At 35.7% G+C, this 26,794-nt stretch overlaps 2 protein-coding genes across 4 annotated transcripts in view; both read left to right on the top strand.

The window, feature by feature from the left end:
* Positions 1 to 19,029, top strand: part of LOC126777962 (apolipophorins) — a 35,408-nt gene extending 16,379 nt beyond the window's left edge. Inside the window, exons 21-59 of the mRNA XM_050501286.1 lie at positions 296 to 428; positions 521 to 896; positions 1,053 to 1,278; positions 1,524 to 1,678; positions 1,869 to 2,028; positions 2,302 to 2,526; positions 2,788 to 2,963; positions 3,951 to 4,059; positions 4,233 to 4,389; positions 4,626 to 4,795; positions 4,915 to 5,060; positions 5,323 to 5,577; positions 6,168 to 6,309; positions 6,625 to 6,769; positions 7,083 to 7,274; positions 7,448 to 7,686; positions 7,952 to 8,050; positions 8,244 to 8,297; positions 8,380 to 8,545; positions 8,999 to 9,180; positions 9,578 to 9,777; positions 10,107 to 10,236; positions 10,531 to 10,702; positions 10,951 to 11,069; positions 11,447 to 11,575; positions 11,763 to 11,903; positions 12,344 to 12,509; positions 12,868 to 13,073; positions 13,272 to 13,403; positions 13,632 to 13,736; positions 13,908 to 14,092; positions 14,208 to 14,439; positions 14,730 to 14,877; positions 15,912 to 16,052; positions 16,413 to 16,528; positions 16,652 to 16,775; positions 17,476 to 17,591; positions 17,901 to 18,095; positions 18,755 to 19,029. Of these exons, the coding sequence (XP_050357243.1) occupies positions 296 to 428; positions 521 to 896; positions 1,053 to 1,278; positions 1,524 to 1,678; positions 1,869 to 2,028; positions 2,302 to 2,526; positions 2,788 to 2,963; positions 3,951 to 4,059; positions 4,233 to 4,389; positions 4,626 to 4,795; positions 4,915 to 5,060; positions 5,323 to 5,577; positions 6,168 to 6,309; positions 6,625 to 6,769; positions 7,083 to 7,274; positions 7,448 to 7,686; positions 7,952 to 8,050; positions 8,244 to 8,297; positions 8,380 to 8,545; positions 8,999 to 9,180; positions 9,578 to 9,777; positions 10,107 to 10,236; positions 10,531 to 10,702; positions 10,951 to 11,069; positions 11,447 to 11,575; positions 11,763 to 11,903; positions 12,344 to 12,509; positions 12,868 to 13,073; positions 13,272 to 13,403; positions 13,632 to 13,736; positions 13,908 to 14,092; positions 14,208 to 14,439; positions 14,730 to 14,877; positions 15,912 to 16,052; positions 16,413 to 16,528; positions 16,652 to 16,775; positions 17,476 to 17,591; positions 17,901 to 18,095; positions 18,755 to 18,772 (6,282 nt within the window). The 3' untranslated portion in view covers positions 18,773 to 19,029. The remainder of the gene's footprint in view (positions 1 to 295; positions 429 to 520; positions 897 to 1,052; positions 1,279 to 1,523; positions 1,679 to 1,868; positions 2,029 to 2,301; positions 2,527 to 2,787; positions 2,964 to 3,950; positions 4,060 to 4,232; positions 4,390 to 4,625; positions 4,796 to 4,914; positions 5,061 to 5,322; positions 5,578 to 6,167; positions 6,310 to 6,624; positions 6,770 to 7,082; positions 7,275 to 7,447; positions 7,687 to 7,951; positions 8,051 to 8,243; positions 8,298 to 8,379; positions 8,546 to 8,998; positions 9,181 to 9,577; positions 9,778 to 10,106; positions 10,237 to 10,530; positions 10,703 to 10,950; positions 11,070 to 11,446; positions 11,576 to 11,762; positions 11,904 to 12,343; positions 12,510 to 12,867; positions 13,074 to 13,271; positions 13,404 to 13,631; positions 13,737 to 13,907; positions 14,093 to 14,207; positions 14,440 to 14,729; positions 14,878 to 15,911; positions 16,053 to 16,412; positions 16,529 to 16,651; positions 16,776 to 17,475; positions 17,592 to 17,900; positions 18,096 to 18,754) is intronic.
* Positions 19,030 to 25,010: 5,981 nt separating this feature from the next.
* The window catches only part of LOC126777961 (talin-1-like), a 50,157-nt gene continuing 48,373 nt past the window's right edge, over positions 25,011 to 26,794 (top strand). For all 3 annotated transcript variants that reach the window (XM_050501283.1, XM_050501284.1, XM_050501285.1), the window contains exon 1: positions 25,011 to 25,031. The gene's annotated coding sequence lies outside the window, so the exon portion shown is untranslated. The remainder of the gene's footprint in view (positions 25,032 to 26,794) is intronic.

Here is a 26,794-nt window from a genome sequence, read left to right on the forward strand (position 1 = left end):
GATTCCACCCAGGACAGACATTTGTGTGCATGAACATGTCTGTTAGTCCTGAGTCTGGGTGTAATTTTCTATATAAGTATGTATTTACAAAAGAAAAGTAGTATATGTAGTATATCAGTTATTTAGTTTCCATAGTACACGCTCTGCTTAATTTGGGATCAGATGGCCGTATGTGAATAATGTCCCAGGATATTAAAGGATATTAAATTATATGAAATTTAACAACAACTCATATAAAATGTCTGTTAAGTTAAAATGATCAAAATTAATTTTGTCATAATTTTACTTCTAATAGATAATGCACAATGACATTGATTTGTACTACGGAGGAGACTGTCACAACCCACAAAACCGTGTTAGTTTCAACCAGTTGTTCAAACGACACTACGCCTCACCAGATGACTTTAACATAATCACCAAGAACAAATGTAAGTTGTCAAAACAAGAACAAGAACACGTATCTCGTGAAACTATAAGAAACGTTAAATAAATAACATTATGATATTTTATTTTATTCCAGTTGAAATCTTCGCTTTACCTCTGAAAATCAAATTAGAATTAGAGGCGGACCCCAAAAAAATAGATCTTGATATCGGAGGCGTTTACTTAGACAAAAAAGCTAGTTTCGATCTCGAAGCTCGTACTCAGATTAAGAAAGTCGGCGACTACAAGATCAAATGGTCGTTGAATTTTGATAAGCACACTATCGAATCACTCATAAAGAGAGATATCGTATCGGCTGATAAATCTAACTTGGAAAACTACATTGACTTCAAGAACGTCGGTAAATACGAACTTTCGGGAGTAGTGCTTCATAGATTAAAGGAACACGACAAAAACATTGGTGCTGTTGGACATTTGAAAATTAGTGGTACAGGAAAGGATGAAGATATTAAGTAAGCGCTTAAATAATTTTTATTTGAATATCTAAGTAAATTCCCTTAGTATTAATTATAAAATTGCACTAGCTGATATTATTATTTCATTATAAATTGTTAATCCAACAAATGTAAATTGCTTAATTTTTAAATCCATTTAACTTATTTCAATAGATTCGACATCGGAGCGATCGAAAACGCAAACCTTTACTCCTCGCACGCAACCATCTCCAGTTCAAAGGGAGAACTCTTGGATTACTTGCTGAAGATTAATACCGGAAACAACCCTAACGGTCAGCTCAAGTTCAACTTGAAAGACGCCATCGCAGCCAACGGTCAATTCCAAGTCACTGACAATGATGGCAAAGGAAACGGAAACATAATGATTAACTTCAAAAAGGTACTCATGAATTCTATTTTTAAATTAGGCTTCACCTTTTAAACTTCAGTCGCAGAATCCTTGAATACTAATATAATAAATTGATATATATTTACTGGAAATTATAAGGTTTAAGAACAATATATACTTCAAATTATAAAAACCTCATTTCTCATTTCTAACTAAAGACTCCTAAAAATAATGTCAAAGTTGATTCAATCTAATTTGTATCTTTCTATAATAATATATATGTTTTAAAAATTCAGGTGGAACGCGTGATCAAGGGTGATGTGCATTTTGTTGTTAAGGAACCAGTTTACAATGCCGAAGCCGACATTTACCTTAACTTTGAAAAAGACAAAAATGACAAAGTACACTTTAGCACAACGAATAAAAAGACTGATAAACATATTGACAGCAAGTTAGTATTTTGATGATATTTTGAATATAATAGTAAAATGAAAAAAATAATTTAATTACTTTAAAAATATATTCTAAGAGTAGAAACTTATATTTTCAAATTATTTACTTATAAACCAACTTGGTCCATTTTAGAAAAAAAAGATATTTTTATAATTTTTTTTTCAAAAATTGTCGCTTTTCTTTTTCAGAAACAAGGTGCAATATGCTGGCAAAAATATTGAGCTTAACTTGAACAAGGATGGTGCGGCGGTGGACACAGGACGTGGACAGTATAGTGTAGAGCTTGTGCTTCCGGACGAGCGCTGCCTCAGCTTCAAAGTAGATAGAGAACTGTCTGTTAAAGATAATGTAAGTATTAAAAACAATACATATAATATAATATCAATAAGAGGCTTTATAAATGTATATTTTTATCATTTTTTGGATTGAAGCCAATATAATTAAATACATGAAATATAACATAGAAATCATAGTTACAGTAGCAGCTCATTGATAAAGCCATAACTTTACGTTCATAGGCGAAGTATTTAGTAAAATTTTTTTACTGTTTATTCAAAAAAATCCTTTTGTCTGTGTCTATTCATATAGTGTAAATAATTTATTAATCTTGATTTTTTTTAGATATACAATGGCCACGCCGAAGCAATATTCTCTGATTCGCCGAAGCGCGGTGGACCTGCCTCTACCATCACTTACAAAGCCAAAGTAGCCAAGACCAATTTGAATGACGAGATCATTGATCTCGATGCTCAAATCGAATTGCGTCTCAAAGATGGCAAGAACCTTTTGAACACAATCTCTTTCAAAAATACTCCTAATGGAGACAAGTCAGACATGGCCTTTAAGGTAAAATATACATTTCATTCTATGAAATCAGACTTGACCGGTCGTAATTTCTAATTTTAACAATCAATCAGTAAGTGTTTTGTGTAATGTGATAAGACAATTCCTTTCACAATAATTCTCTAAGTTATCTTAGAGAATTATTGTGAAAGGAATTGTCTTATAATCAGTAATATATCGATTGATTACATTTCAATTCTTTGAGTCAGCCGTATTAAATCTTATATGCTTTAGTCAGCTATAAGTCTTATATGCTTATTTCAGGGTGAAATCAGTGGTAATATGCTACCAAAGAAAGCCATCATTGAAGCGACTTCAACTTACACCGATATGAAACAAATGGACGATAAATACAGAGTCAAGGCCAGCTACGGAGATGACCTGCAAATGGAACTGGTCGGCAGCAACCAGATGCACTGGCCAGAGAAAGGGGAAAAGAAGTACGTATTAAGGTTTTAAAAAAAACAAAATATGTGAAAATTTTTAAGTACGTTCGGCTATTCTGTAAGAACAAACTCGAAACTAACTGCAGAGCACGATAGTGTTATATCACTAATTATAATAATTACATTTAAAGGCATTTATGTGCACGAATTTTTTTTTTATATAGAATAGGAAGGTGGACGAGCATATGGGCCACCTGATGGTAAGTGGTCACCAAACGCCCTTAGACATTGGCATTGTAAGAAATGTCAACCATCGCTTATAGCCAATGCGCCACCAACCTTGGGAACTAAGATTTTATGTCCCTTGTGCCTGTAATTACACTGGCTCACTCACCCAAACCGGAACACAACAATATCAAGTATTGCTGTTTTGCGGTAGAATATCTGATGAGTGGGTGGTACCTACCCAGACGAGCTTGCACAAAGCCCTACCACCAGTAGATATTTGGATAACCAACAGTAGATACATTAGATAGACAGCTAAATAGAGGTTGAAAAGGTTTTTTGATAAATGTTCTACTAATTATAGGTTATCACATTATTCGTAAAAGCATCACATTATACATAGTCATTGAATAAAGTTAATAGTTAACAATTACAAGTCCATAAAAATAGAAATACATTAACATCATTAAAATTATTTTGAAATTATTATTAAATTTACGATTGAATATTTATATAAACTTACATATTAATTCAGAGAAAAAAATTTAGAGAACAAAAGAAAATATAAAAAAAAAACAATTACAGAGAACAAAAAAAATGTCATAATTTTATATAAGTTAGTGAATAATAAATCAAGTTGGGTCGATTGCAAGATAGTTCAATGAGAAAATAGTATATAATAATACGGTTTTCAAAATTTAACGAAAGATACGATGTTAGTTCTTACGGAATAGTACTGAAGATTGTTTGAAATCATTAACGGTTATTATCATAATTGTTTGATATATTTGTCTCAAATATGAATTTGATTTTCAGATTTTTGGATGACTACACAATATCAGTACGTTTGCCATTCGAAAAAGCCCACGATATCAAATGGGTATCCAAGGTATTGTTCCTGCAGCCAGAGAACAAGGCCGCTGAGGTAAGTTTCTCTCATAAAACCTTTTATTTGCCGAATTATAATCCTTATTTTTTAATTGTTACTCGTATTTAAGCCATTATTACCTAATGTATTTCGAATACTGTTATTTCTTTCTCTCTTAGCGTTAATTTCAGGAAATAGATATAAGCAATACATTCTTGTTTCATTTTTAGGTCACATTAATTGAATCTGTCCAAATCAACGCTGATCTTTACAAATTTGAATCAAACGGCAAGTACGATGAGAAAAATGGTAACACGAAGCTGAAGGTCTTAGTTCCTCACGTCGACCCCATCATCATTGACACCAGCTACAAGGTTGATATATCAAGTAAGTATTGTGATTAATTGAATGGTTAATATTTGAAACAAAAGTTTTAACATTCATATAAAATATTATCATTTAAATTTTCGTTTCTTAGAATCTTAATAATTTTAATGTTCTCGGTATTATCAGTATAAACTGTTGTAAAACTGTTTTACATAAAAATGTAATCGAGCTATTAAAACACTAAAAATGTTTAAGAAAACATTTAATATATTAATCGTTTGTTTGTTTTTTTACAGAAGAGAAAGCGTCAGGCGTGTTCGACGTAAAGACTCAATATGGTAAAGGCAAAGTAACAACCGTCTCAGTCCAAGGAGTTTCATCTGAGAAGGAGGTTGAACTCAAGATACTTTCGAACTGCCCCCATGTTGAAAATATCAAGAAATTCGAACTTAACCTTAACGCTAAGGTATTATTATGGAAAAGTTAAAATTTAGTAGCTATTCTAAGCATAACATATTTTTTTCGAATCAATTTATTTGAATTTCCAACCACATTTTAAGCATCGCAAACCTTCTGTTTTTCCAGAACCCATCTCCCGACACGTACAACGCAGTGCTGTCGGTAGCCGTGGACTCTCGAACATACCGTGCTGACGCCCTCGTGGTGCAGTCTGCCTCTCAGCCATTACTGGACTTGAAGTACACCAGTCCTTCTACGCCTAAACCCACTAGGTATGATAAATACATTAGATATGTCATAATTGCATTATTTTTAGCTTAACCATGAAATGTTACTAAGAGTATGTTGAATCACCTAAAATGTCACGCCTTACAAAGTCTCTCTAAATTCACGTTTATTCGTGAGGTGAATAAAATCTGCGCCGAACAATTCATAATACATTATGGCGACCACGACCGCTCTGACAAGAGTGTCACGACGAAGAAGAAGAAGAAATTTACGTTAAAACGTATCACGTTTTACCTTTGATTTCAGGCTGTTCTTCAAGGGTACATCACTTCGTACAACCCAAGGCCGTATGGAAATGAAGGTGGAAAACTTCAGAAACTTCAACCTTGACTCAACATTGGAAGCTAACTTTGATAAGGACTTGTCTGTCAAGTACCAAGCCAACGCTGAAAGTCTCGGCTTAAAGAACTATGCGATAGACATCTCGAGCAAGGACGCTGGAAATGGAAAACGACTTGAATTCCATGCTGTTAATGACGGCAAAAATGTACTAAGTGGCAGGTGTGTTTATGATCAATATGCTTTTATATATAAATGAGCTTAAAAAATTATAAAGTTAATTTAACTATCCGTAATCCGTAATCCGTAACAGCCTGTGAATATCCCACTGCTGGGCTAAAGGCCTCCTCTCCTCTTTTTGAGGAGAAGGTTTGGAGCTTATTCCACCACGCTGCTCCAATGCGGGTTGGTAGAATTCACATGTGGCAGAATTTCAGTGAAATTAGACACATGCAGGTTTCCTCACGATGTTTTCCTTCACCGTAAAGCACGAGATGAATTATAATCACAAATTAAGCACATGAAAATTCAGTGGTGCTTGCCCGGGTTTGAACCCACGAACATCGGTTAAGATTCACGCGTTCTTACCACAGGGCCATCTCGGCTTTTGTGAAATTTAACTTTAACTTAAAATTTAACTATGATTATGTAAATTATATTTGAAAAAAATACCGTTCATAATTGAAAAAGTTATGATATGTTATATAATATTAATCTGACAATGAAGTGGAACATCTTGCAAATATCCTTACATTTTATAATATTATGTTCATTTATCATTCAAACTACATTCAAGTTTCTTTGTTCTACAGCACATCGTTTATAAGCAAACAAGAAGGACCAAAGACTATTATCGAAGGTTCTGGAACATTGAAGATCAAAGAAGAACAGAAGCCCGCTAACTTCAAATATATCCGCACTGTCCTCACTGAAGGAAACGAACAAGGCGTAGAGGTAAAGCTTCAAATATATTAAAACGTGATTTTATAAATACGTTGAAATAAAAAAAACCTTAAGACTTTACTATGTTGAATAACATCATCCAAACGTGAATCGTAAGAGCAAATCACGGGTGTCTTGGTTAATTGGTGTTTATGATCACATCGTGCTTGTTGGTGAAGTAAAAAATCGTTAGAAAAGTTGCTTTTATTATATAAAATTCTGCTGCGTGTGAATCTTATAATAATAAGAATAAGCTTCAATTCTTCCCTTTAAATGTTAAGGACTTTGCAGCACATAACATATGTAAAAACTTTTTAAAATGCTTAGACGTTCATCAATGTGGCGTTTGGAGAGCGCAACCACGTGGCTGAGTCGCGTATCACCAACCTTGAATACAAGACCTCGTATGTGTACTGTGAAGAGAAGAAACAATGCGCGCACGCTGAACTTAACTCGAAATTTGTTACTAACAGTAAGTATCTACCATATATTTACGCAATATCAAAACATTTCAAAATCCTGGAAAAACACTAGATCATCTCTTAATTTTATTTCGTCATCATAACTTAAAATATTGGATTCGATATTATATCCTTTGATAATGCCCATTATATTTCAATTATAATTCCTTTTATAAAAAAACTTTTAGCAAACATGTTTATGTATGAAGATACCGAATTAGCTTTCTCGATTATGTTAAAAATTCATAAGTGATGACATAGTACATTCTTAAGCCGCTACAATGAGTTAAATCAAACTTATACTAATATTACATTCGCTTCTAGAACCCGGAGTATTGCAGCACCAATTTAACATGGGTCTAGATCTTCGCAAACTTGGTCTTGCTACGGAATTCGGTCTGCAAATCGCGAATGAATTTTCTGATAAGAACTTCCCTCAATACGACATGAACTTGCACGTTAACCGAGAGAACGAGAAGATCCACTTCCACGTGTACAGCCAGCCAGAGCACGGCAGTAAGTATTGCCATCAATCCAAACTTTCCAAATGTATTTCAACCTAAAATGTATACATCACAATTTACCAAATTCGATATTTAAATTAAATGCGCATGTCTTTAAATTATATTATATACTTAGTTTTAAGTGTACAAGATACATTATCATTTAATTCTCACAATTTCCCCCAGAATTCCCAGCGGGTATCGTGCTCACGTTCCCACAACGAGTTATCGCCGTAGAATCTCTAGTTCAGTACCCAACCGACAAAACTCTACCATTCCCAATTCGTGGTGAAATCAATATGTTCCCTGATAAGAACCGCCCCCAGACAAAGACTGGCGTCAGATTCAACTTTGATGCTTCTGCAAATGAGCAGCAAGGAGAAGCCTCCGCATTGATCGGTTTCAGCCACCCTAAGATTGGAAAGGTTAGTTCTATTTGAAAATATTGATCGGCCGCTTATACAACATCAGTGCAATCAATGCATTCTGCATGGTTGTATAACTTGGTATTGGATGATAATAATACATTACTTTAATGAAATTAAAAATAGTCAAAAATACAATGATATAATTTTGTTTTCATAATCTTGAAACAATAATAGTCTTAACGAATACAATATTTTAATATTTTATAGCTTTGATAATTTCATCAATCAAAGGGTTATATATCGAACCGTTTTCTCGTAATAGGAAGCGCTCCTTAAGTTCCACGGATCGATGAAGAGACCCAACAGCAACACTATCAAGATAGAAACTACCAGCGTCATGTCACACTCTTGTCTTGGAAAGGTATGTACAATAAATACATTTGAATTAATTGAGTTTTTCTGTCAATAAAACCTCCACTTAAGCCCGAAGCTTGGTTATCAAAAGTAGGCACTGTTAACTGTTATTTTAATTTATTTTTGCACAAATTAAAATATATTTGATTTTAATAAACTAACAAAAAAAAAAAAATTTGTTAATATTTGTATTCTTTTAGGATCGCGAATCCAAATTCTTCTTGGAAGTCAACCCTGTGCACATCAAGTTACTGGTTAGTAAACACATTCAATACACGAATACGTTTTTGTCCGCTCCTTTGCAACATAATATACTAAAATATTTATTCCATATAGATCGACACCCCAGTTGTTAGAGTCATCGACTTGGAAGGATCAGCGACTATGAAGGATAACCTCCAACAAGGAGACCTGAAATTTAGCTTACTCCAGGGCAAACCTGTCCAAGTATACGGTGTTGTCAAGGATTACCAGTACTACGAGTTCACAACTGGCTACAGTGGTGAGAATCCTATAGATACTTCACGATATTAATATCTAAAGACAGCGAGAAAACAGACGAATGGAGACAAATATAATATTATTGCTATAATTCAACAGTTCCCATTAAGACCATTTTTTTTAATATCATTTGGGTTCAACCAAATTATTTTCGGCGTTTTAGTCGTACTTAACACAAAGAATGTCGTGTATATTGAAAGTTATTAGAACTGCTTGAATTTTAATTTATACGAGAAGAAATCTGATGATAGTCCACGTTACGTTGAACGTTGAATTCGTGGCAAACTTATTTTCCTATGGAATTCTAGACGATTGGAGTTTGATTGTTACAATTATTTTATTTTAAATACTATAAACAACACTAAAACATCATTTATTTATAATTATCATATTAGTATTACCCACTATTTCTACACTAATGGCTAACGATCTCTCCTGTATTTCTTTGCTTCAGATGAATCCGAACGTAAGCTATCTATCGTCGGTCACCTCATCCCGGAGAAGCGTGTTGATATAACAGTCGACATTGCCCTCGCTGGTCAAAAGAAAAATATTGGACACGGAGCTATTTTCCTTGAAAATAACGTCATTAAGAGTGACTACGGTCTATCGAAGGATAACTTCAATTACTTCGTGGTAAGACTGCCTGTTATTAACTTAATTTATTTTTGACTATCAATCTTTGATTTGTTTACATAACTATGCACGACATTGATCGTGTGGTCTTGTGTTTAAATCCTGGGTCAGGTCGATATGCTTTATATTATGTTTTTGCGGTAAAATGTTCTTGGACGTAGCTAAGAGCTAGGAAATCATGATGCGTATCGGTGTACATTTAAAGCCATTTATCCTGCGCCTGATCTCTCTCCGGTCGTAACCCGTTGCACTTTGGAATTGAAGAGATAACATTTGTCTTACGCTTATCTTTTTTAAATATAAGGCTATACTTTGTGAAAAATAATGGTCCAATGATCGAAGACTCGCGTTTGACCTGTAAGAATTAACAATGAAACAAGTCACCATTAATTTTCAGAACGCACTAAGGAAGGACATAAGCACGCTACAAACCCGTATCAAGGAGCTCGGTGAAAAAACAAGTGCGGACTTCAAACAAATTCTCAAGCGCGTCGAGCCTACCTACAAGAAAGTGGAACAAGCGTACAAAGAGGACCTTGAAAAACTCATCAATGAAATTTCGAACGACAAGTCTTTGAAGGAGATTTCTGAATCTTTGTAAGTCAATACCTCAATATTTATATATTATAGACAATAATACAAATGGGCAGTTTTTTCCACCGGCTTCACCCGCCTGTTAAGTGACTTCCTACTAAATTTCATTAAAGTTAGTTCAATGGCTTAGCCGTGCAAGCATGACAAACAGACAGAGTTACTTTCGCATTTAAAATATTTATGCATAAACATAACATGTTGTAACTGTATTGATTCCACTTCTTTATTCGTCCACTAATTGCAAACACTAGTAAAATTATTTAAATTATCTGCAACAAACCTAGATAAGGACGTCTTTAATTACAAATTAAATTCTTATTTTAAATTTCCAGACACACTCTCGTCAAAATCTTCGCTAAGATGATCGACGATATTATCAATGTGTTCAAGCCACTCGCTGACCAGATCGTTGAAACCATCACTGACTTCTCCAAGAAGGTCGTAGACATGTACGAGAAACAGGTATGTAACTATATATTTTGATTTAATTATAAGTATCTTCTTAAAGTATGCAGATACGATAATTAAATTTAATACCACCCACGATAGATTCTGTTGACGTCAATCCATTTCGTACATAAGGAAAAATAAGTGACGAAGAAATTATTTTCGAAAACATTTGTGTCTTATATATTATTTCTCAATCACATTATTTCTACTATTTTTTTTTGTTTATGGCTTCAGTGTTTTTTTATTATTTTATAAAATTGAAAATAATTGTTTTCTATAAACTTAATTCAATACTTGCATTCGTAGTTGGAGCCCCAATTCAAACAGATGTGGGAAAACATTAGCGCAATTGTGCGTGAATACACGGATGGCCTCATAGACGCAGCTGCTCACTTCTCCGCTATCATTCTCGACTTCTTCGAACGCCATAAGCCTGAAATACAAGAGCTGGCTGAAGTATTCACCGAGATCTTTAAAGGTACAATCTAAATTCAATACCATAATCAAATATAATAACTCTTTAGTTTATAAAAATATTCTCCTTTCCGTAAATATTACGAATAGAAATAATAAATATTATTATCTCTAAAATCCATAACGATTTTATCAAAATTCTTTTTATTTGGGTAAAGTTACCTTAAATAAACAAAATTTAATATTTTTACCTACTATGATGATTTCATTATCAACTTTCCCTTATTATTAATATTATTATTATTGCTTCAGACTTAACGCGCATCGTAGTAGCTCAACTCAAGGAATGGCGTGCCAAGTCTGCGCAATTCTTCACGGACTTGACGACACAGATCAAGGAAATGCCAATCATCACACTTATTAAGGAGAAGGTAAAATTTAAACATTTATTTTATTCAACCACTAAAGATATTGCAAGTACTTGTTCTACGTTTCAATCTTAACCTAAGATTGCGGGCTCAAATTTCCAGGCAAGCAGTAGTACTGGAAAACTCAGTTTCATATGCTTTAGACATTAAGAGATATTTACTGACAGTTATTTTACTTGAGTACTTGCAAAGTTTTGATTAAATATAACTTACAATGTTATCAATTCCTTTGCCTATAATCACCTAATTTGATCGAGAAAAAAAGCCGAGATGGCCCTGTGGCCTAAAAATATTTATAGCATATTAAGAAGAAATAGCAATTATTTTACTCATATCCAATTAGTTTAGAAATTGACTAATGACTCATTCACAACCCAAAGTGGCAAGAGCTGGCGGTTCCCGAGCAGTTCATGACATTGGTGCAGGAAGCGACGCGTGCAGTCCGCTCCGTGCTGCCGACAGAAGAATGCAAGCAATTCTTGGATGCACTCACTAACTACATGAATAAGGTAAATTATAAATAAAACAAAATGAAATTTATTTATGGAAAATACCAGAATGTTATATAAATATTAGTATTGTATACTAAAAAAATCATTAGAAACAAAATATTAAAGACATATTATTTATAAGTTGTCATCGTTACAGCTTTACATAATTATATAAAAGTAATAATTCTTTTTTATTCTTTAACAGAAAATCCGTCAAGAGAAATGCGATGAAAAGGCTGAATTGAAGATTGTTTACGAGAAGTTGATTTCAGCTGTGACGTCAATGGTGCAATTTGTCCGCACACACCTTGGACAGTTTGGTCTGACTTACCCTGTTATCACCGATGTAAGTAATTTGACACACATAAAATATCCGGCTCGATATGTTATATACCGTGACTGAATCCTACATAACGCAGCCCCCCTTCCCAGGAGCCTGGACACTTTTCTTAAAGTTTCCACTGCGACTTTATTTCTACCAATGCGTTTCTAAAAAACAGCCCACTAGTTAAGCATGTAAATATAAACCAAATATTGCAGTTTTAAGCCCTGCCAAGGACCAACGTTAAGAAAACAACTGCATTAGAACACGATGTAAAATAAGCTCAAAACTTAATCGTCAAAGCCAAAGAAGCCTTTGCTTATCACTGGGATATTAACAAGCCGTTAAATAATTTTATAAAAACATTTGAATACTAAATTTCGAAGAAATGTATATATCGCGTTTTTTAATGAGACTAATCAATTCTTTCATTATTTAATTAAATCTATTTTTATATTCAACAGGCTAGATTACCTGGACTGACGCCAATTTCAATCCCATCGCTTAGAGGATCTGCAGCATGGAGCTTTATTACTCAGTTGATCCACGGAGACTTCCCTGATCCATTGACTCTATTTAAGACCTACAGACCACGCAGCTTCAACCCTCTCGACGAAATACCCGCTAAATGTGAGTAGATTGTCTAAAAAGTTTAGAGAAAATGGAGTCTAGGGAATGAATGAATGATCCATTCGATAATTATAATCATCGATTATTAAATATATTACGTTAATTGTTCATCACGTGATAAATTGAATACAGATGGTATTTCCATACATTTTGGTCTTCCCACAAAGAAATCATTAATCTTGTAACTTTGAAGAGGTTTTGGAAGAGCTTATAATTTTTAGATTTTTTTTTAAGTGTATATCAATGTAAATTAAATTATATATGTAGAACTTATATAAATTATCCAACAAAATAATTCACGAAAACTAATTCTAGTTTGACGTAGATTTCTTCTATAACATTAAGTAATTTCTTGTAGTGAGAGCCGTTATCGTGAACGGTCAGCACATCTTTACATTCGACGGTCGCCACCTCACCTTCCCCGGCACGTGCCGCTATGTGCTCGTGCACGATCACGTCGACCGAAACTTCACACTCATGATGCAACTCGCCAACGGCAGTCCTAAGTCTCTTATCCTAGAAGACAAGAGTGGTGTCACGATTGAGCTGAAAGAGAACGGACAGGTTGGTATATCAGATATTCACATTACTCAATATACATAGTTGAACGCAACCAATATTTCAATCGGCCCAATGATTGCAAAAACTTATATTAACTTATTGTGTTAAAGCAAACTAAACAATATATAAGCCTTCAGCTTATATATAAATAGAGAATAGATCAATTGTAGCATTATTATTAAAACTTAATTTTACTTACAGGTTGCTCTCAATGGCGGTGCTCATGGTTACCCGGTTATCGAAAAGGACGTGTTTGCGTTCCGTCAGGCCAACGGTCGTGTTGGACTCGGATCGCTTTACGGACTCATGGCCTACTGTACGTCCAAACTTGAGGTAAGTGATCATGAGCCTATACAGTTAGTTGTATGTTAGTATATTATGAGATGTATCAATGTTATATGTATCTAAAATTTCGATTGTAGGTTTATTTTATTCCATTAAGAAGGCTAAGGCGAGGTTATAGATTTTGAATCGGATTAGAATGAAAAAATATATAAATAAATCATGTTATAATATACCATAACATATATAAATATTTTATATAATAAATTTGATTAATAGGTGTGCTACGTTGAAGTGTCTGGCTTCTACCTCGGCAAGCTCCGTGGTCTTCTTGGAGACGGCAACAATGAACCTTACGACGATTTCAGAATGCCCAACGGAAAGGTATGTCGCAATATTTAATTACTGATATCATTACTCTTGTTGATAAAAAAATGTATCGTCTTTAAATTATTGAAATAGTTTGGACGCTAATTAACGAGAAATAAATAATCGGTGAACATTTTTCAACAATAACAACATAATATAAAAAAATATAATATTTAATTCTAACAGATAACAGCATCGGAGAGCGATTTCGGAAACGCGTACAGGCTGGCCAGTAGCTGCCCTCAGGTCAAGAGTCCGGAACACTCCCATCACCAGATGCACCAGGCACTGCCACCTGCATGCGAAACAGTCTTCGGAGGCACCTCACCGCTTAGGCCACTGTCTCTGTTCCTCGACATGCTGCCGTTCAGGTAAGATTTTGTTCGACGGGACTACCAACTTCGTTATTGAGAAGTCTGTTTAAAATATCTTATTCAGTGGGGAAAAAAAATCGTCACCAATAATATTTGTTCTTGTGTTCCTCAGACAAGCGTGCATCCACGCGTGCTCGGGCTCGGACGCGGCGGCGCTGCAGGCGGCGTGCGACCTGGCGCGCGGGTACGCGGCGCTGGCGCTGTCGGGCGCGCTGCCCGCCGTGTTGCCGCCACAGTGCGTGCGCTGCGCCGACACCGACGCGCCGCGCGAGGTCGGCGACATCTACGAGGTCAAGCTGCCCGGCAAGCAGGCCGACATCATCGTGTCCGTCGAAGTCACCGCTGTGAGTACTTTTGAAGTAGCAGTTCGTTAATCTCCGTGGTCATATACCCCCTGCTTCGATGCTGGCAGGGTATATTTTCCCGGAAATTCAACTAACAATTAAAAAATTATTAGTGTATATATTTTATTCACACGAAAACAGTTTTTAATCAGTCTACGAAATGAAATTATTTGTTTTCAAATACGGAATGTAGATATAAACTTGAATATTTAATAAATTTTGGTTGTAAATTCCTTCAAATTATATATGTAAATATTAATAGTGATTGATATATAAATATCTTAACGCAGGATAACGAGAAGAACTACAAGGATATAGTCGTGCCGCTGGTATCTCAGCTGATCGACTTATTGAAGGCCAAACGCATCACCGACGTCAAAGTGTTCCTGGTTGGCATCACCTCCAAATTCCCGTACCCCATCCTCTACGACACTGACCGTACGTACACAGGCAAATTATTACCGTTAGCAAAATTCCAGGTTTGTCTTGAGTCTTCTAAAATAGAATATGCTTTATTGTACACCAAAATAGTTACAGAAACATCTGTTATAAACACAAACATTAATGTACAAAAGGCAATTGTACTCTCGTATCTCTCATATTATTGTTAAATTCTTATAATTTATAGTAAATAATGAAACGCAGGGAATGCAAAGATCAGGTTTTTCTTTACAAAATTGTAAATAATTTTGTCGATTCAATGTACTTAGTCAACAACATTTATATCAAGTGCTCACATTCCATTGCCCGTTCAAAACATACCTTTTATGTCCCAATGTGTAGAACGAACTATGCTAAAAATCGCTTTTTAGTAAGAGCATGTGACAATCATAATAAACGCTACACTAGTATAGATATATTTAACGAAAATTTATTTAAGTTCAAAGAAGCTCTAAAAAACTGTATTTGTCAGTAATATACTTATCGTTTTTTTTTTTCTGTTTTAAATTATTTTTAATACTTTATTCATATATCTTAATAAATTGTTAAATAACTTGTTATCGTTAGGTTCACTCCATGTTTGTTTGTATAAGTGGAAACTTTGTTGGCTTAAGTGAAATTTATTTTGTTACTAAATTTTATGTATTATATTATGCTGTATGTTTCCCAAATAAATAAAATAAAATAAAAATAAAATAAATGTAAAATATATTGTCAAAAATATATATATTTAAAACCGATTTATTTACACTGAGCTCTTAAATAAAAAATGTTGAGCCGAATGGAATGGTGGCAAGAATACTCGTAGAATTTCTGCTTAAAATCTCTGGGCGAAAAAAGAACGAGTCTTTGTTACCAATTAAATCAACGAGTTGTTATACTTGAAATTTTTTAGTACTGTTAATCCAAAGTCAAGGTCAATTTTAATTAAAATAAAGTTTAATAACACCATATTAGTATCAGTAATATTAATGACTACAGTTTTTATGAAAGGTAACTTCGTAATAACGCCAGCTTCCTTTGTCATACAGTGAGGCTTAAGAGCGCTAAGGTGCAGTTTGATGACGCTAGCCGTTACAACACAATCGACGAAATCGACTTCCGCAATCCCCAAGTCAACACCTACGAACAACATATCGTGAAAATATTAAACACCCTCAAGACTCAGCTCGGTAAGTTATCGGTCTTATTTCTAAAACTATTATTACCTTATTATAACAAAATTTTTTTATTATTATATAAAAAAATATCACGCACTTAACGCCGTCCTGCTCTTGAACCCTTTAAATTATGTTGGATTTACTGCCCAATTGAGAGATAGATATATATGGATAGAGTGCATCTGTGTTTGCATACGCTGTGCACTGGTTTATGTCCTGCACCTAAGAAATAAACCTAGAGGACAACATCACCTATTATCAGCTTTTTCTCTCAAATTATATTTAATTTATTATATCAACATTAAGCTTATTTATTATAATACATTTTTAAATTCCATTCAATAATTTATGTTATTGTTCTGAAAACATTAGGTCTCCACAACGTGATGTTCACTTACCAGTCCATCTTTGACCTGCCGTTGAGACCAGGCGCAGTCAAGCACTACATCAGCTCAATTGGCAACAGATGCGTGCCGCAAGCTTTCTTCGTAAGTATTTACGATACTCGATCTAGTCAAAGTTAGAAATATATGTCACACTAATAACTATTAAATTGTCTTTTGATTGATAATATTTTTGATTAGATACCTGACAAATATGTTCTATTTCAGATAAGCACATTCCGCTCATTAGTGTACAAAGAAATGTTCAAGAACATTGGACTTACTCACTCACTCATCGCCAATACACCTGATCTCAAGATTGGAGGAGGCAAGCAAGTTAACCAAGTCGTCGGTACGTTTTTAAAAAATAAAACTTGTACTTGTAGTGTCGTGATTTGTGGTAGAAAACTCTCGACGAGAAAAACAACTCCCAATGTCCGCGTAGTACGGTTTATTGTTGTAATGTAAGTAAGGTTACACGGTATTACAAGTAGACGAGTACACCTCTATATACGACGCCAGGAAACTATCCCACGAAGTGGAAGTAGCAATTAGCAATCGTAGCTAGATAAGATTAATTTCCTAAGAAGCAATCAAATAAAGTCCCAGCAGGTGTGGAAGCACTATTATGCAACTACCAAGGTCCCTAAGACTTGATACCGTAACATCTGTGTCGATTATATTTAAGTAATTCTCAATGTCACTTCGTTAGCGCGAATCAAAATACAACTACCGCCATCTAGTGACAAAAGTATTAACTAATCTACTATGATGAGTTTGAAATGACGCTAGATTCGTTGTACAACCTTAAATTAGAAAAGTTATTTGATCACTTTAAATTAAAAAAAAAAACATTATTATATTTTTAAGCATACTAACATTACTTTACTAAAGTAGACTCTTGCGAGCACTTTTGAATCATTTTACAAGACTAAATAATAATTTAAAGCTACACCGGTTTGGAATTTAGATTCTATCGAAAAGAACCAGCACGTTTATCAATAGTTACACATCTCTTTTTACTGTCATTGACGTTAATTATACTTCTCCAGGTTTCTCCAGCACCGGAGTTCTGATGCTAGGAGACAAGAAACAGAAGGACACCGAGGCTCTGAGAGCGTCTCTGGTGGTTGGACATGAGGACGGATGCATTGAATTCTCTCAAGATGTAAGAAACTATCATTAGAGCTGATAAAAAATGTTATATACATATCAGTGATAAAGTAAACTGTGATGTCAACACAAATTCAACCATTATATATAGGCTTTAAATAGCTGCTTTCAACTTATAATCCAATTACTACCTTCTAATTATTAAGCGTGAAATTTGTCCTTGGAGTAAGAACAATAATCCCACGGATACCCGTTACCAATATTTAATATACTGTTGAGCTTCAGAGGCCCAATATATTTTTAATGCCACTTAAATTAACGTGAATCTCTCAATTTGTATTAAATTAACCCATTTCTCTCCCAGATGGAAGGCTACACGATTTCAGCCAGCAACTTCCACGAGTTGAATCCGGCTCAGCAGAAACAGTTCATCCAAACCGCTGCCACGTCCATCACAGGCAGACTGTTACACGAGAGCCTCGTCCAGGAATGCACGTGCACTTACGTTGACCCCTTCAGGGTGCGCTCTGTGTGCGTCACTAAGGATAGGAAGGAAACTGTAAGTACACAAAACGAAAATTCAACGGCATACTTTAAATCTACCTTAATTGCTGGCCTAGTAGTAAGAACGCGTGAATCTTAACCGACGATCGTAGGTTCTCAAACCCAGGCAAGCAACACTGAATTTTCATGTGCTTAATTTGTGTTTATAATTCGTCTCGTGCTTGACGGTGAAGGAAAACACCGTGAGGAAACCTGCATGCGTCTAATTTCATTGAAATTCTGCCACACGTGTATTGTATCAACCCACATTGGAGCAGCGTGGTGGAATAAGCTCCAAACCTTCTCCATAAAAGGGACAGGAGGCCTTAGCCCAATAGAGAGACATTAACAGGCTGCACTGTACGGTTACTATCCCACTGCTGGGAAAAGATCTTTCTAGGCTTAAAGCTAAAGCCACGTTCCTCTACAGCAGGTATGCTTTCAGCATTGGCACATGCAGGTTTCCTAACGATGGTATCCTTTTAATTATAATTAAACAAAGCAAATACTCAGTGAAGCTTGCCCGGATTTTACTCGCTATCTTCGATCTAGATTCATAAGCTCTATACATAGCCAAGTGATTGCACTTTACTAAATCAAAAGCTTGTGTACTATTTAAAGTGACATATAAATCAATTAATTTTGTATTCATATTATTTATTCTGTTACTTTCAGGCTCGCAGACGAAAGTAAGCAATCGAATCCACCACCCATCTGTGATCCTTCAGCCACATCAACCAAATACCCTTAGTTTTATATTAACGGGCTAACTAGGACAATAAAGTTGATAAAGTTCTCCAAGTTATGTGAGTCCTCCTAGTTAAATGAGTCTGTAATCTATTTTAGATTTTCTGTTTTTATTCATAGTTTATTTATGACACGCCGACCATAAGGTTTTAATCAATCGATGTATTAAAACAATAATAACACTAATAAAGATATATTATTTACTTATTTGTTTTATTATAATGCAATTTCCAATAGTTATATAGTTGTCCCATCAAAAACATAAATGTGAAATAAGAGCCAAGTTTAATATTGATATATGCCTTTGTTGTTGACTTCAACGACAAAAGAAGTGAGATCTAAATGGGTGACGAGTTCGATGGTCAGTCCTGGAATTTATTTATAACAACATAAGATGTTTTATAACAACTTAAAATATAATTTCTTCTTATAACTTATAGTATATTGAAGCCTAAGGTCCGACTTGGCTAGTTTTCATATACGAATTATTTTTAAGTACCTAATGAAACAATCATGGAAGAGTTATGTTCGATGGCTAGTTTCTACTAACAAGCCAAATTTTCGTGAAAATGAAATGAGAACTTAAAACTTTAAAACTTGCAAAGGCTATATATAATTCGTATATTCGAAATAGTTTTTGAATTATGAGTGGGTCAATACAGAATCAGCAGTCTGACCCTATCCTCTTGCATCGAGGAGTGAGACAAGGGGATGTCATTTCACCGAAATTGTTCACTAATGCATTAGAGGATATGTTCAAGACGCTGCACTGGGAAGGGCAGGGCATAAACATAAACGGCGAGTACCTTTCGTACTTGAGATTTGTAGACGATATCGTCATCGTGACAGAAACCGTGCAGGACATGCAATATATGCTAAGCAGCCTAGCTGATTCTTCTGCTCGAATTGGTCTTCGGATGAACTTGGAGAAAACCAAGAACCAATGTTCAATGAACACGTCAGTCTGGAACCAATAGCTCTTAACGGAGTTCCTCTCGAAGTTGTTTAGGAGTATGTGTAACCTGGGCAAACTTTGCAGTTGGGTCGAAACAACTTCGAGAGGGAAGCACGAAAAAGAGTACAGCTGGGCTGGGCAGCATATAGAAAACTCGGTCAAGTCTTTTCGTCACGGATACCGCAATGCTTGAAGATAAGTCTTCAACGAGTGCGTCTTACCGGTTATGACCGACGGAGCCGAGACGTGGACACTGACAGTACGTTTGGCCCACCATTTTAAGGTCGCTCAGCGAGCTATGGAGAGGGCTCTGCTTGGAGTTTCTCTGAAGGATCGAATCCCAAATGTGGTAATCCGACAGAGAACCAAGGTTATCGACATAGCCCAAAGGATTAGTGAGCTGAAATGGCAGTGGGCTGGACGCATATGTCGCAGAACCGACGACCGTTGGAGTAGACGTGTTCTGGAGTGGAGACCACGCCTTGGCAAACGTAGCGTAGGGCGCCCTCCAGCTAGGTGGAGTGACGATATACGCAAGGTTAACAGCTGAAAATCGAGCTCAGTGGCGTGCCATTGGAGAGACCTATGTCCAGCAGTGGACGCGAAAAGAGTGATGATGATGAGTGGGTCAAAAGTGGCTCCAAATGGTTCGTGTAATATTACACACGATGCTACTCGCCAGTTCTGTTAGCTTGAACTTAGCTTGACACATGTCTAGAAAATAATAAAGAAATAAGTAAGTATTACAATGACTTTTGTCAAGCAACTAGACTAGTATTAGCACCTATTATTTACCTTGTCAGTGTGTATATCTGTAATCAATACATACATCAGATATCTTAATTGTTTTAAATTCACAAGTGTTATGTATATAACAGTACATATGTATATATGTATGTACTGTACATGTGCGTTTTCCAATAAATAAAATAAATAGGTATGTTCGCGTGGAATTTATTTATTTCGACTGGTGCCGCTGCTGTTGCTGACGAGATCATGTTGGAAATGGAATACTATATTCCTAGCTCAGATCTCGTCATTAGGGGTACGCGTAACCGTTGGTTCACTCGAGAATGCACCGATGCTGTATCATCTAAGCAGGCGGCATATCGCAAGTGGATCAACGGCTGCATTAGCGGGGCATCTAACATTGACTCACTGAAAGCAAACTACAATAAAAATTCCAAGTCCTGTAGAAAGGCAAACACGAGAGCGGATGCACAGCGCATTGTGCAGATTGGTCATGACCTTGTTTCGAATCCTAGGGGATCCCGTAGCTTCTGGCGTCTGACCAAGTCTGTGCAAAACAATTTCTGCCAACCTTCGCTGCCACCGCACAGAAATCCGGACGGATCGCTAGCTCACAGTCCGCAAGAGCAAGCTGATCTCCTCGCTAAACTCTTTGCCGATAATTCCGTCATCGATGATTGTAGTGCGCTGCCACCTACAATACCTTCATGTGGCCATACGATGCCTGACATCAAAATTAGGCAACGTAATGTGCGTGCGGAGCTGCAATCACTTGATGTACGGAAAGCTAGCGGTCCCGATGGAATACCATCCATAGTGCTCAAGAAGTGCGCAGCGGAGCTGTCTCCTGTTCCAACTTTCTCTCTCTTCGGGATGTGTACCAGAGGCTTGGAGAAGAGCTAATGTGCAAGCGGTTCCCAAAAAAGGGAATCAGTCTGACCCGGCAAATTATCGGCCAATAGCTATCACCTCAGTACTTAGTAAGGTGATGGAACGGATTTTAAACAACCAACTGATCTATTACCTAGAAGATCACTGTCTAATTAATGATCGTCAGTACGGGTTTCGACCAAAACGGTCCACAGGTGATCTTCTAGCGTACGTAACACACCTCTGGGGTGAAGCTATCGACAAGCGTGGAGAATCGTTGGCTGTCAGCCTCGATATCTCCAAGGCTTTCGACAGTGTCTGGCACAGAAGTCTTCTCTCCAAGCTGCCGGCATATGGTCTGCCTGCTCAGCTATGCACCTGGATTGCCAGCTTCCTACACAAGCGTAGCCTTCGTGTTTTAGTTGATGGTTGCGCTTCACAATTCTATGTAGTGAATGCTGGGGTCCCCCAGGGATCTGTGCTATCTCCCACACTCTTTCTTTTGCATATCAATGGTACTCCGCTGGTGATACAAAGCAAAATCGCCATGCTGGGGATTGACGTTCGCTGCGACCTTAGTCCAAGGGATTACATCGAGGCTGTTATAAAAACAGCTTCACGGAAACTCGGAGTTCTGAACAAGGTGCGGCGTTTTTTCACGCCACAACAACTGTGCCTGCTGTACAAAACACAGGTACGGTCTTGCGTGGAATATTGCTCGCACCTTTGGGATGGCTCCGCTAAGTACCTACTGGAGGCCTTGGACCGGTTACAGCGACGTGCCGTACGCATTATTGGTGATGTAAAGGTCACAAACACCCTTGAACCTTTACAATTGCGTCGTGAGATAGCAGCACTGAGCGCTTTCTATCGACTGTATCACGGCGAGTGCTCTGAGGAATTATCCTTTCTAATTCCTGCTTCCCCCTTCCTTCTTAAGTCCATGCGAGCTGGTTCTAGATGTCACCGCCTAACTGTGACATCAATTCCATCGCGAACAAAGAAATTTGGCAAATCCTTTCTTTGTCGCACTTCCAAAAAATGGAATTCCTTACCAGCTCACGTGTGGGGAACACCCTCTTACAACCCGTTCCTTCAAACGAGGCATGAAGGGGTATCTTGCGGGCCGGCGAGGCGAAGACGGCTAGTGCAGAACGTTTTTCCCGTCTGTACTGGCCGTCGTCGCGTTTAGAATCTACTACCACTTACCATCAGGTGGAGTAGAGTCATTTGCCCTCCCGGCGAATATAAAAAAAAACGGATATGTCCCTCTACTACTGCTAATAATATTTATGTAATTAATATATATACACATAACAGTTTAACCCTTTAATTGTCACCTCTATTCTAAGCGCATTTCAGGATGAAATATTAGTATTTAAGTTGGAATTGGGGTGGAAAAGAGTAAGTATTAATTTATTTGAATACTCGCTCGCGCTTGCACTTAAGTATAAGTAAAGGATAAATGATTGTTCGAAAGTCTGTGATTTTAAAGTAAGAAACATGAAATGTCATTCTGGTTAGAAAAATTTTAAGTTGAATTATATTAAGGTTATTTTTTTTATTTTTTAGTTGATTTTTAATAATCATTATTGAACTTACTTTGAATCCCTGTAGTTTCACTATATGTATGTATTTTATAGTAACAAATGGCTTGAAGAAAAAAATATTTAAAAAAAATCATCTATCCGCGATGTTAGATACAGTTAATATTGATGTTGTTAGATACAATCAATATAGTTTTTTTAATCTATCAAACCCAGATTAAACAAAACTATTCAATTAACTGAAAACTTTATTTATAATTAATAATCGAAGCACCTCTTTGTAAGCGGTGGTGGCGCTTTTTGCCAGCCCGTCTAAATAGGCACTACCCATTCATCAATTATTCTACCGGTTTAAGGATGAGAGAGCCAATACTACAGGCACAAGGGTCATAACATCTTAGTTCCCAAGGTTGGTGGTGCATTCGCGATATAAAGAATGGTTAATATTTCTTATATCGCCAATGTGGGGGTGATCTCTTAACATCAGATGGCCCATTTGCACGTCCGCCTATCTATAACATAACAACAAATTGTGATGGTAAAGCATATGTAACAGTACGTCGTTACGCACATAGCAATAAGAACGCACACGCCACGCATGCCGCATTATATGACGTCATCGTTTGAAACGACGAATAGCTCTTAAACGAACTGTTTTTATAATTTATTATCTTCATATAATAATCTTCGCTTCTATTGGCTTCACTTCTTCAACGATAAAAACTCAACTTGCTGACTTCTTGAACCACGTCTTTACTCCGCGCACCGCTTGAACTGACTGAACGCGACGACGCGGTAAAACGAATATTTGCAGAATCAGCCGCACATCATCAATGATGGGGAATAAGCGCGGGAGTAAGACGCTAAACAGGTTTTTGCTATAAATTTGTAATGTGTATTTTGTTTTTTTTTTTTTAATTTTGTATAAATATTATAAAAATGTCTGTACATAATTAACAAAATAATAATTAAAATACCTTTATTTTACAAAAATATATTTATTGTAAAGCTACCGAAAAGAATCGACACATAATTCAATAGTCGATGATTAGTCTCCTTTGATTAGGAGACTAATCATTGACTATAGACTATAATCCTATTTTTATTATATATATATTATGTATTTATTATAGTATATATATATATATATATTTATATATATATATATATGTATGTATGTATGTATTATGTATGTAGTATAGGTAAACTGGCTTGTACCCTTCCCATTTATAAATATTATGATCCTCTGCCCAAAGGTTGCCTGGAAAAGATCGCTGCTTAGCGATAAGGCCGCCTGTTGCACCTCATGCAACTTTTTTTTTTGTTTAAAAATTGTAATTTTTAGTTTTAAGTTTGGGTGCAATAAAGTGTCAATAATAATAATAATATAATATAAATAGTCATTATTTACAATTACATTTAGTTATTTAATATAGTCTATATGAAAATAAACGAACTATAACTCTTTTATCATGTATAAAATCTTGTAAAGTATAATATGCCTCATATGAATGAATACTTTTTGATATGAGCTTAACATTGATTTATAGGTAAATTTCGCCTGCGGCTTCGCACGAACGATTGTAGGGGGGAAAGAAATCAAGTAAAAAACTAACCTATATCCTTTCCAAATAAAGGAAGGTTTCCTTTATTGGGGAAAGGTTACTCAATCGTGTTCCATTCCCAATTTTATCAAAATCGGTCCAGTGGTTTGGCCGTGAAAGCATAACAGACATTCAGAGTTACTTTCGCATATATAATATTAGTATTCATGTAATCCACTTGTTAACACAATGTTATTTTCGCGTCAGATACATTTCACTCAAGCGTTACATATAACGAATAATTACCTCAAAGGAGTTTCTTCGGAGGAGAGAGGAGGACTTCATTATATTACCATAAATAAATGTCGTTTTATTTATACATTATAAAACCAAGCTCAGAACGTTGAATCTGCAATATCAATGTTAATAAACTCGGAGATAATGTTCGTATCGAACCGCAAAATGACTCACGTCCACACAAACAGGACAAAATGTACATTTGTAGTGCAACAGTCGAAAGGAATACCACGGATTATAAGGTAATATATTTGTAATCATTTTATTTTAACTTATAATTATAATTTATTACATAATTGGAAACCATTTTGAGTGATCACAGCCCACATAACACTTTAAATATTAACTTGATTATAATAATTCATTTTGGCGGTAAAATGACCGACAAATGAAAGTCCGACATTGCAATTCGCTACCAGTAAAAAACATATTATTTCCATATGTATTATTTCCATATGTATGCACAGCTGCAGTAGCGGTCGTTAGCTCGGTGCCCGTTTATGATTAATATTTGACCTCCGAGCCTGATTGCAGCACCATACTGCAATCCGACACACTCAGACGACTATGGATGTCAAAATATATTATATATGGATATTGCACCTCTACGCATACACTATACTCGTACATAAACCAATCCATTATTTATATTCTGATACAGAAGTCCTCCTACTCCTAAAAAAATGCCCTGTCTAAAACATGTCAAATATTATTAATTAACTGAATTAATTATTTTTTACCGAAAATTGATTAAGAAAACATTATTATTATTAATTTTATTTTATAAGTAACAGCCTATTCATGTCCATGACATGACCATGACATGAAAAGGCTTTAGCCTTTTCTTCTTTTGAAGGGAAGCTTTGAAAGTTATTCTTAGCAACATTTGTAAGGTCAACATGGGGTAACTGTTCAATTTATTTATTTAGTCCATCTCATTTCTTCTCGATTAATTATACCGCGTGTGATAAAGACAATATAAAAAGATTATATTTAAAAGTAAACTGATCGTAAATAATTTATATATATATATATAAATCAAACCTTTCCTGTAATATATATATATATATATATTACACGAAAGGTTTGATTTTTTTTTTCATTGAAAATGAATCCTTAAAAAGATGGTTTATTTTTAGTTTTTCCCCAAATATTTTGCAATATCTACGGTAATATTTAGAATATAGGTATTAATATAAATACCTATAGTATAGTTATATTAATGCAACTGTATTCACTAATGAAATACTAACTAATGCGTTGTTTTAACATATAAGGAAAATATATTATAATTCTCTGTGTTTGTAATTATAAATCTATGTCCGCTTTTGCGTGTAGGCTATCTTGAGATACTGAGGCGTATATTATTGAGAAACGGATCCAGGTATGAGGCTAACCAATACTCATAGACCGAAGGAATAATATATTTTTATTTACTACACGTCACGATTGTTTGAGTACCCTGTACTGACTGATTGATTAATGTATTATAATAATAAATTGTTATGATTTCGTCATGCCAAATATGGAGTACAATTAAAAAGGCGATGTGCTGTCGGCACATCCGCTATCTATGCTTTAATGTTATAATTGCGTGCAGCAATAAATTCGACCTTGAAATTTTATGTACATGCCCAAAGAATACCTTAAAAACCTAAAATGTTGCCAATAAGTATGTCAAGAGCCGATATGGTCCAGTGGATACACGTAATCGAAAATCGAAACGAGTCACCGAGACTCACACGGGTAATGACCGGTTAGGTTAGTTTTGGAAAATACCTGTGTGAGATCGGACGCAAAGCGACGACGATGCGGCACCACTGTGGTGCGGACCTGTGATCCTGCCATACTGATCCTCTCCCAGTGAACCATATCAACAATGCGCTATGATCCGTAGCTTTCTGTGAGACCGTTATGTTGCAGAAGGAGACGGCGACTGGGTGACAGGTCTTGCAGTGCATGTGCCTTTCATAACCGTCCCCCAATTTTTGTTATTTTTGATTTA

This window comes from Nymphalis io, chromosome 24, assembly GCF_905147045.1.
Source record: "Nymphalis io chromosome 24, ilAglIoxx1.1, whole genome shotgun sequence".
In the NCBI taxonomy this organism is placed as follows: Eukaryota; Metazoa; Arthropoda; class Insecta; order Lepidoptera; family Nymphalidae; genus Nymphalis; species Nymphalis io.